The sequence below is a fragment of the Arachis ipaensis genome, chromosome B09, assembly GCF_000816755.2.
Source record: "Arachis ipaensis cultivar K30076 chromosome B09, Araip1.1, whole genome shotgun sequence".
NCBI classification, from domain to species: domain Eukaryota; kingdom Viridiplantae; phylum Streptophyta; class Magnoliopsida; order Fabales; family Fabaceae; genus Arachis; species Arachis ipaensis.
The window spans coordinates 45,299,538-45,311,068 of record NC_029793.2 but is presented as its reverse complement, the minus strand read 5'-3'; the positions used below and the strand labels follow the sequence as shown (position 1 = coordinate 45,311,068).

Below are 11,531 nucleotides of genomic sequence, written 5' to 3'. Positions count from 1 at the left end.
GACTATTTATGAGTATGCGTATAACATTGGTGAACACCAAACTTAGTTTTCGGTCATGTGGTGCAAGGAAAATTGATTAAACTCCTAAGATATACATAGTATGCACCTTATATATCATCCTAGGTGCCTTGCACACCAAACTTGTCATTCACTATATGTTTTATGCAAGAATTCAATTAAGTGCTTGTCACTTTTTGAATTGATTATCATGAGTACTACTTTATTATCTATTATCAAAACATAAACTAAAAAGGATATAAAGCATGGTTTGCCTCCCATGAAGCGCTTCTTTAACGTCATTAGCTTGACGGTTGACCCTTGTTAGGGAGGTTGGCAGTGTCTCAGGTCTTCTCCTCTCATGGTGAATCTATCTCCACTTTCTTCTTTGAGAATCTCTACATGCTCCAAGGAGAGGACTCTATTGATTGTGTACACTTGAGGTAGCTGAGATGGAATTATAGGAAGATGAGGTGAGATTAGTGGTTGGTGAATTGATATCACTCTGTCCCCTGGAGAGAAGTCCTTTGTAGGGATCTTCTTGTTTTTACATCCTATTGGCATCTTCTTGTCAAATTTCTTCTCTTCTTCAAGTGGTGCTTCAGTGATTCTTGTGTCAGGAGGGTCCTTGTTGATTGTCCCTTTTGAATCTTGTGGTTTTAGCTCCTCTTTGGATCTTTTTTATTGTTGTACCACTTGGATTTCCTGTTTGTCCACCAGAGATGCCTTCAGAGGCTCTGCTTGTGATTTACTGCTTGTCTCCTTCACAATTGCTTTCCCATAATCATCCTTCAGGCCTCTGTTCTCTTGCTCAGACTCATGTAAGGGTTTGAAGACATGAAAGGTGAGTTGTTCGTCATGTATTCTTAATATTAGCTCTCCCTTCTCAACATCTATGAGTGCTTTGGCTGTAGCTAAGAATAGTTTTCCCAGAATGATTGGGTGAAGATAGCTTTCTTCCATCTCAAGAATAACAAAGTCTGTAGGGAGGAAGTACCTCCCTACCTTCACCAGCACATTTTCAACCATTCCTAATGCTTGTTTCTGGGTCTTGTCAGCCAACTGAAGGGTTATGTTTGTGGATTTCAACTCATTGATTTGCAGCTTCCTCATGAGAGACAGGGGCATTAAATTTATGCTCGCTCCAAAATCACAAAACCCTCTGTCAATCATTGTATCCCCTATAGCACAAGGGATGTGAAAACTTCCTGGGTCCTTCTTCTTTGTAGGTAGGTCTTTCTGGATAAGAGCACTGCACTCCTTGGTCATCACTACTGTCTGTCCATCCTTCAGGGGATTCTTCTTGGTTAGCAACTCTTTCATGCATTTGATATATGAAGGCATTTGTTGGAGGGCTTTAATAAACGATATGTTGACATGGAGAGATTTAAATATGTCCAGAAACCTAGAATACTACTTCTCTTTAGCACCACCCTTGAGCCTTTGAGGGAATGGTGCTTTTGGTACATATGGTTCCAAGACTCCCTTCTCCATTGGATCCTTCCTTTGTGCAGGGTTAATTTCTTGTTCTGTCCTTTCTAATTTCTCCTTTGGGAACCCTTTGTTGTGCTCTATTAGCCTGATAACTTCTTCCTCCAAGATCTCTTCACTCCTTAGAGTGATTGTCTTACATTCTTCCTATTTCAAATTCCTTGTTTCTCCTCTTGGATTCTTCTTAGTGTCACTTAGAAAGCTGTCAGTGGGTTTAGGAATTTGCTGAGAGAGATATCCTACTTGGGCTTCAAGCTTCTTGATGGCAGCTCCCTGGTTTAGCATACTGGACCTTACTTCCTCCTTGAATGCCTTGTTGTCGTTAGACTCCTAGAAAAGTTCTTCAAGTAATGCCTCAATCCAGGAAATCCTATCCTCAGATGATGATTGTTATGGTGGGTTGGAAAGTGGAGGTTGACGATGGTTGTTTTGTGCTTGATATGGAGGTTGGAAGGAAGTGTTATGTGGGGCTTGATATGGTCTTTGTTTGGAGTGTTAATAAGTGGAATTGTTGTAAAGGTTGGAGTTTTGAGGCCTATGATCTTGTGTTTGGTTTTGCTGGCTTCGCCACCCAAAGTTTGGGTGGTTCTTCCAATCAGGATTGTAGGTTTTGGAGTGTGGATAATAAGGTTGTCTTGATGAGTTTCCAACATAATTGGCTTGTTCCCAATCACCTCTTTCCTTTGTGTTCACCCCTTCTTGAGCTGGTGGTTGAGTGTTGACTGCGGCAACCTGATTTTTCTCCATCTGCTTGGTAATTAACTTGTTTTGAGCTCGCAATGTATCCATATGACTCAGCTCCATTACTCCTCTATTGGTGCTCTGATCTGAGGCATAGAAGTACTCATTATTAGCCACTATTTCAATGATATCTATGGCCTCATCTATGGTCTTTTTGGTATTGAGAGAACCTCCTGAAGAGTGGTCCAAGGCCTTCTTTACTTCTCTACAGAGACCTTCATAGAAAATGTGCAGCTGCACCCATTCGTTGAACATATCAGGGGGACATCTTCTTGTTAGCTCCTTATATCTTTCCCATGCTTCATACAAAGTTTCTCCATCTAGTTGTCTGAAAGTTTGTACTTCCGTTCTCAACTTGATTATCCTCTGTGGAGGGTAAAACTTTGTTAGAAACTTGTTGACAACATCCTCCCAGGTGGTAAGACTCTCCTTAGGAAAGGATTCAAGCCACTTAGATGCCTTGACCCTAAGAGAAAAGGGAAACAAAAGCAGTCTATAGGTGTCAGGATGAATACCATTGTCTTTCACAGTGTCACAGATTCTCAAGAATGTGGTTAGATGTTGGTTGGGGTCTTCCTGAGCACTTCCTCTAAATGAACAATTGTTTTGAACCAGGGTGATGAGATGAGGTTTTAGCTCAAAGTTATTGGCATGAATGGTTAGTTTTAGGATGCTACTTCCACAATTTTCTGAGTTTGGGTTGATGAAAGAGCTTAAAACTCTTCTCTCATGCCCAACATGATTACCAGCACCCTCTCCAACATGATTGTGTACTTCTTCCTCTATGGTAACATATAGATCTTCTTCCACCTCTTCCTCACCAGCTATTCCTTTACCTCTTGCTTTCCTCCTCCTTAGTCTAAGGAAGGTTCTCTCAGGTTCACTATCAAAAGAGGTTGAGGTTCCTCCTCTTCTACTTGTCATACACATAGCAAAGCAAACAAAAGAAAACAAGTGAAGGAATCACTCTTGTTAAGAAGTGTGGTTAGAGTGATTGGTGCAATTTGTCAAACAGTTAGTGGATTAGTGTGAAAGAATGTAAATAAACAATGAAAAGTAATTGAAATTGCTGAGAATGAAAGTAAACAAACTGAAATAAAACTAATCAACAAAAGAAAAGAAAAGTGTTTAATCTAGTTATCCTTCGATTTAATCATTGTCAATGCAAAATCAATCCCCAGCAACGGCACCATAAACTTGATCACGGGAAATCTGTCTCTCAAGAAATTTCCTTCGGCAAGTATACCGAACTTGTCATCAAGTAAAAACTCATAGTAGAGTGAGGTCGAATTCCACAGGGATTGATTGGTTGAGCAACTTTAATCAGAGGAATGTTCTAGTTGAACTAAACAGAATTGAATTGAGAATTGCAGAATTTAAATGGCGGGAAAACATAAATAGCAAGAAATATAAATGACGGGAAAGTAAATAGCTAAATGTAAATTACAGAAAGTAAAACTCGGAAAGTAAATTACAGAAAAGTAAATGGGAATGGGGATGATGAACATCAAAGTAAATAACAGAATATAGAGAATAGGAAGATAAGAATAGGGAAGTTCATTAGGTTCAGGAGATGTTGCATTCTCCGGATTAAGTTCATTCTCATCTCTTCCTCAATCCATGCAACTCATTGACCTCTTGGCAATCTTAGGTGATTGAATCCCAATTTCTTGGCAATTCAATCTCTCTAAACTTGAACAATTGCCCAATTCCTTGATCTAATTGCTCATGGGAAGCGATGGAGTGCGATCACTGATTATACCACATGTTTTTCTAGATCAAAGTATCGGGAGGATTATATGTCACTATATCCGTCCAACCTCCAATCTAGTCCAACATGAGAAACCATTTCTAGCATGATTTTCTCATTCCTCTTCCAAGGTTCTGAGGAAATCCAAGTATGAACAATTTCTCTTTCGAGACAATTGCTCAATTGGATGAAGATCGAAAGCTTTCAATCAAATCAAAGAGAAGGAAAAGAAGAAGAATAACAAGAACTATGATTGATCCATTGAATTACAGCACAGCTCCCTCCTCCAATGAAGTGGGGTTTAGTTGATCATGGCTCTAGGAAATGAAAATGAAAATGTTGAATGCATTAGAAAGTAAACTTAGTACAGAGAAAAGTATATTGTGGGTGTTTACAATCCTGGATCCCCCAGGTCCCAATCCCCATTCTAGTTCAAAAATACTCCCATATATACTACTTCTCTGATCCTCAGTTGAGTCTGCAAGTATCTGGATGTGGGCCCTTGGCCTTAGTTGAAGCAGTTAACAAACTCATTGGGCTTTGCTCAGCTTGCTAGAGGAGTTTAAGTTAGGCAGTAGTCACGTTAGTTAGGCCGTTAGTGTGAGTAATGTGATGTGCAAATTCCTGGCTCGAAGACGTTAGTGACACCAACGTGGTCACTAACGTCCCCAATCTCCCTTGAATCATGTTAACACAGCCGTTAGTGGCACTAACGGCACTACTATTGCCTTAAGCCTACGTTAATGCCCACGTTAGTGGCATTAACGTGGCCACTAACGTGGCCTTCCTTGCCCTTCGATCACGTTAATGGTGTTAACTTCACCATTAACGTCCCAAGCTGCCCCTTCTTCCACGTTAGTGGCACTAACGTAGCTTATTCCTTGGATTCTCCTTTCGCTCACGTTAATGGTGTTAACTTCACCATTAACGTCCCAAGCTGCTCCCTTCTTCCACGTTAATGCCCACGTTAGTGGCATTAACTCAGCCACTAACGTGGCTTATTCTCCTATTGCCCACGTTAGTGGCACTAATGTGGCCACTAACGTGGCTCTTCTCTTCTTCTTCTTACCTGAAATCAATCAAACAATTTGCATCAAAGCCTTGCTCTAATCATAAGATAATGCATTATTCATTACATCATTCAATCCTTGCACTATTCTCATGAAAAATGTTTAGAATTTACAATATTTGATTGAATTAAGACATGAATGCACAACTCATCTAAATGCTTGCTTATTACCTAAGAAAATGCATGAAACTATCTTAAAACATACTCAAAATGGCTTGTGAAACTAGCCAAGATACCCTGACATCAGCCTCTGGTATGGGAAATCGTGATTCACACTTTTCACATCTCCGCACAACTAACCAGCAAGTGCACTGGGTCGTCCAAGTAATAAACCTTACGTGAGTAAGGGTCGATCCCACGGAGATTGTCAGCTTGAAGCAAGCTATGGTCATCTTGTAAATCTCAGAGATTTACTTTTCCTTTTGTAATTCTTCTTCTTCTACTTCTCCTCTCTCTAGTTTAGCATTTAATTCTTGTAATTCTCTACTTTTATGTTGATGCACTTTTGTTCTTCTATTTTCTCTTCAATGCAATTCATGTTTTGATTTCCTTTATTGTTTATTTGCTTTATTGTTGTTAATTCCTTGCAATTGAGTAGTGTAGATTTACTTTCCTTGCAATTTTACTATGCTTTTCTTTTGTCCCTTCCAAGTGTTTGATGAAATGCTTGGAAGGATGTTAGAGTAGAATTTTATACTCTTGGCTTGGGATGGTAATTTAGGAACTCTTGAGTTACTAATGTCCAAGTGATTGATGATTGGGAGCCATTAACTCTAGTTCTCACTAATTGAATTGGTGGAGAGCTAGGACTTATGGACTTGGATTGATATGGCTCATTTGACTTTCCTTTACTAGTTAGAGGATGACTTAATGGGATTGATCCTTACCAATTCTCATGTTGTAGTTAGTGATAGGGATAGAGATCCTTGACTACCAAACCTTGCCAAGACCTTTGTAGCTATTAGTTTACTTCCTTGCCATTTAATTTTCTTGTCTCTTATGCCAACAACCCTAAAACATACCTCATAACCAATAACAAGAACACTTTATTGCACTTCCTAGGGAGAATGACCTAAGGTTTTAATACTTCGGTTTATAATTTTAGGGGTTTGTACTTGTGACAAACAAATTTTTGTATGAAAGGTTTATTGCTTGGTTTAGAAACTATACTTGTAACAAGATTTCATTTGTGAATTCTAAATCGTCAAAAATCCATTCATCAGCAACACCTAGTATTCCAACCCTTTCTTTCTGTGCAGAACTTTACAGAGCCCCTAGACATCAATTCTAAGTTTGGTGTTGGACAGATATCAACAAGCTCTAAGTACAAAGGTACTAAAAAGAAAGTACCTAAAGATTGGAGGGACAAGAAAGTCCCAACTGAAGGCCTCTCACCTGGCATGAGAGTTATCTTCACTAAGAAGCCAGCCTTACCATATACAGTGAGTCGTGTCCTGTCTCTAGAGCATGTAGAGATCATTCATTAGAGGACAGAAAGAAAATTCACTATAAGGGGCGAAAATCTGAGCCCATAACTCCGTAAGGAGCTAAAGGTCAAGCTAGTGACGTTAAAGAAGCGTTTGTTAGGAGGCAACCCAACCTTACTCAACTATATTTATTTTCTTTCATTTTGTTTTGCTTTTAGTTATTAGAATCATGATCATATGTAGCATTCAGTCAAGAGACAGAATTTCACAGCAGTAAAAACAGAGCACTCTGAATGGAGTGTCAAAGTTGAAGCCAGTGAGGAAGCCATCACTAGGCGTTCAATGCCCCTCATGGGCAGCAATAGATTGAATGACTCATAATTTACTCTGGATTCATGATATAGTATTTTATTTTGAAAAATGATCTGGTTTCCCTCACTATTGTTTGTTATCTCTTGACATTTATTGCTTCTCAACAGGATGTTTGATTCAGCAAAAGCTTTAGCTTTTGAGAATGTTCCAACACGAGATGAGGTGAGTCTGAATATGCCTTCATCATGCATCACTTCAAAAAAGGAGTGCTAATTCTGTTGTCTTCAGTCTTGTTTTTAGTTCTTCATAGTGAATATTGTTGTAATGGCATTGCAGATCAAGGAAGCTATTTTCCAAACACTTGTAACGAATGGAATGTTTGACAATTCCCACATCCGGCTTTCTCTGACACGGGGAAAGAAGGTTTTGCTTTCTCCCAGTTTCTCTCTGTAGTTTCAGTTATGTAGATTCCTCTTTTGTAATGAATCCAAACTTAAATTTATTCATCAAAGTTACCGGAATGTATGGTAGAAGCTGCAGGTTTTCAACTCCGTTTCTTCTATTTATTATACTGACCTGAAATCTCAATGATGGTAAAAACTGTGGTCCATTAGAAACCTCTTGAATGAGTTTTGTGTCAATAAAGTATAATAAATATCTAAGTGAAATTGATTGATACAATTGATGAAAATTAAGAGTCTCTGGTCTTATGTAAGTGTCCTACTGCCACTGTGGTTTATCAATGAATCTGATGTCAATATGCATAAGCCGAATGATAATCTATATTTTTATGTGGCAATATGTTATTTCATTTTCTTCAGCAACAGCTACGAAGTCATCAAACATAATAGTTCTGTTGAATAATCTTGCTTTTAACTGACGGAAAAAAATATTATTTTATTTTCAAGGTTACTTCTGGCATGAGTCCAGCATTCAATCGGTATGGATGCACATTAATTGGTAACGTCCTATCCTTTACCAATTAACATTGATTTTGGTATAAAAAATATTTATATTCCCAAAAGATTAATTGTATATCAATGTTTGCACAGTAATTTTGGATTAGTAGACCAAGATCTGCTTTATCGTTTCCATTTTTATTTATTTATTTGATTTTTGCATGGGCAAAAGCATGGGTATATTGGTATTAATTGCATACATGACTTTTGTTAAGTTTGGTGTTACCCGAAGAAATGGTGCAACTTTCGCAATGAATGTATAATGGCTTTTGATATTCTAAGTGATGGAGAAATAACCTAGAATAAAAGACACACCGGAACTATAAGATAATGAAAAGAGTTTTCCTACTAGACTTCTAAAAAACCTATTCTTAGTAACCTAGGTAACTGAAAGAGTTTTTCTTACTAGGCTTTCAAAAAAGCTTGTCTTTGATAACCTAGATCAAAGGAATAAATTGAAAGAACAAACAATTTCTTCATGCAACAAGCAATGCAAGTTGTTCACCTTACTTGAATACATAGAAATTCATGCTTCATTAGAAACTAGAGAATTTTATTCATCAAAATCGCATCAAAGTGTCTTACAAAATTGTTTAAATAGACCCCTAATTGACCGGTCTTAATGTGGGTCAGATCTCCCTAGAGTAAAACTATAAAATCTGAAATTAAACTAAAGATATGGTTCTAGACTTGATTCTGATAAATTTAAATCAAATTTTATCTTAATAAATTAGATTAGATTTTATTTAAAATTTAAACTCCTAAAGATATGCTAAAAACATCAAAACCAAATCAAATCTTTTAACAAGACCCAAAGTAAATCAAATTTAACTCTAAACTATCCTACTTGAAATTTGAACAGAAGATAAGAATCAAAATCAACTTTGAATTTAATTCTAAACTTTTGTCTCAGTTCATTCCTAATGAACTTGAAACGAACTCTTGGGCTTGATCTTCTCTTCCTTGGCTAGCAATTGATGCATTTCTTCATGTGTTGCTAAGTTCTCAAAGCTCTCCTTGAGCTTCTTTGGACGTGCCCTAGTGATGGCACCGTCACACAATGTAAGATTTTCATTTTGTCTCTTTGTGTTTGGATGTTCAGATTGTCCTCGTCGGCATGTATCATCAAGTCCAATATTTGGTTCCAAAACAATTATATTAGCAGCAAGATTTTGTTCATGTAGCCTTAGACAGCATGATTTAGTCAAATTCTTATGATCCAAGTTAGGAATAATGTTTTTTAGGGATTTATCATATTATAAACAATGGATTAATAAACATGGGATGCTTGTAAGAGCAACAATTCAAGATTTTACACGTGTAATGTGGAAGTTGGAACCATTTTAGTTTTAGAACAATGCCTGAGTTTTTTATGGAGCTATGAAGGAGGTTTTCATGAGTTCATTTTTTGCTTATAAATTACATTTGTTAAATTTATGGGTTATCCAATGTGCTCTTCAAATGGATAAGCAATTTTATGCTGAACATGGCCCCTCTTGAAATGTGCAGTTCTTGCTGAGTGGAAGCCCCCAGTTTATGATAATACACATGGTATAGTTCTTGTGACTGCTTCAACACGCCGTAATTCACCAAATGTAAGTTTCTTGTTTATATAACTTTTTTAATAATTGAAATGGAGAAGGCATTGCATTGGCTATGCCAATGAATGCATTAGATTCATTTGAAACTAACAAAATTCCTGTTTGAGCTACACACTTTGTTATTCTATCAGTTGACCATGTCCCCCTTTTTTCTGTTTCATACCAGAATCTGGATTCAAAAATTCATCACAATAACCTCCTTAATAATATACTTGCAAAGGTATTTTCCTATTCTCCTAATGAATTATTACATGTAATGTATGTAAAAATATGTTGGGTGTTGAGTTTGAGTAGTACAAGTGCTGATAGATTATCTTACATTGGAATTATGATGGTTGTTGAGCTAATCATGAATTTAGAAAGGTCTATTCTTCAAAGTAATATCAATCTAGAGTACTGAGCACACTATATTATAAGATAAAAAATTGCAACTCTCTTTTTTCCTTGTGCATGCTGATACATTCTCAATTTGGGAGTGTTTACGATAATTGATTACATTTTACTACAAGAGGAACTGTTGTATATGATAATTGATTAATGCAACCATGCCGGAGACCATAGTTATTAAAACTTTGTTATGATGATATGCTGCCATTCTGAATAGTACTCCTTATTATGTTGTTTTTGTCCATTGCAGATTGAAGGCAATAATGCAAAAGCAGATGATGCAATCATGCTTGACAAAGATGGTTATCTGTCTGAAACCAATGCAACAAACATCGTACGCCATTATAGATATATGAAAAAACTTTGAAAGGAAGAAGATAATCTTTTTAGCATAGATAACCTTAAATATTGAAGATTGATGAATATCAGTCAACTCAATGCATAATTTATGCAAAATCATCTCCCTACAAGATCCATCAGTACAAACAATTTTTTTTTGCTAATTTTCTTCACCTAGGTTGTATACTAGAAGTGTGGGAAATTCCGTTAAGTCTCAATATTTTAGAAGGATTATATGATTCTCCTTTTATAGTGATTTGCTACACTTCAAATTATTTGTTGCTTTGCTTGGTGCAGTTCATAGTTAAAAAGGGTTGTGTCCTAACACCTCATGCTGATTACTGTCTTCCAGACATTACTCGAGCTACTGTAAGTTGTGTAAATTCACTCTTCTTTTTATACCAATTTAGATTTCACTAAAAAATAAAGTACTAGAATTACAAGGGGTTTTTATGCTCCAATTAGTCATGCTAAAGTTTTAGGTTAAGTAAAATATAGTGCTCAAAAGATAAGTTTTCATTATGATTGTCCAGGACCAATTGTGAACAAGAGAATAGTATTAAAGGTGTTCAATAACTTCTATATATACTTCAATACTGGTATTATATGAAATATTTTGTACGACTCTTACCAAATTACTATAAATTGAGGTATATTGTAGCAAATATGTTGGAACATCAAAATTCACAATGGCTTTCCAACCCCGGTGATAACTATATTTTGTACTCTTACTCGGCTTCTTAGTTGCACCATTTCTTGGCATAAAATAAATTTTTGAAGAACATAAAAGGCAGAATGGCAAATACTTTTTTCTCCTGCCTAATTAAATTCTTAAGAATGTTCACCAAGTATTTTGGCACTGATGGAACTCTAACTGTTTCACAATCTAAGGTAATGAATCTTGTGGTGGAGCAGCAGTTAATCTTAGAGGAGCGGACAATCAGCCTATCGGAAGTGCATACTGCATATGAGGTTTACGTATAATATATATTAACTTAGATATCTCTTAAAATTTTTTAGTTTTTATTTCACGACCTGAGATTCCACTCTCGGTTATTGATCTTATTGTTGTGACACACTTTCTAACTTTGACTAGAGGATATCTCGTTGATTGGGACTATACTTCGCGACTTTGAATTGGAAAATCTCTTTGGTAATTCCTAACCGACGCTTATCCTCGCGTCAAGTTTTGGTGCTGTTGCCGAGGAGTTGCATATGTGTGCCATGTTATTGGTTGGTGTAAATATGTTCATATGTGAATATTTGCACGTCCCTTGATTATTTGCTAGTTTGGTTATAGTTAGGATTCATTTTTAGTAGCATTTAGTAGTTACTTTGCTTAGTATATTTTGTTATCATGAGCTCTATGTTTCTATCATTGAATGACGCGTTCATTGTCGGATCCGAGCTTAACTTCATTTGATCTCGAAATTGAAAGGACTTTATCTCACATTAGGC

General features: G+C 36.6%; 2 protein-coding genes across 2 annotated transcripts; one reads left to right on the top strand and one right to left on the bottom strand.

Annotated features, from left to right (window-relative positions):
* On the bottom strand, positions 679-1,266 carry LOC107615491. The gene has a single exon (XM_016317550.1). The coding sequence runs from the start codon at positions 1,264-1,266 to the stop codon at positions 679-681; it is 588 nt and encodes a 195-aa protein (XP_016173036.1).
* Positions 6,914-11,072, top strand: LOC110267031 (branched-chain-amino-acid aminotransferase-like protein 1). The gene is made up of 8 exons (XM_021112150.1): positions 6,914-7,009; positions 7,124-7,210; positions 7,696-7,747; positions 9,256-9,341; positions 9,514-9,567; positions 9,985-10,068; positions 10,371-10,442; positions 10,965-11,072. The coding sequence occupies exons 1-8, from the start codon at positions 6,956-6,958 to the stop codon at positions 11,055-11,057; spliced, it is 582 nt and encodes a 193-aa protein (XP_020967809.1). The 5' UTR covers positions 6,914-6,955; the 3' UTR covers positions 11,058-11,072.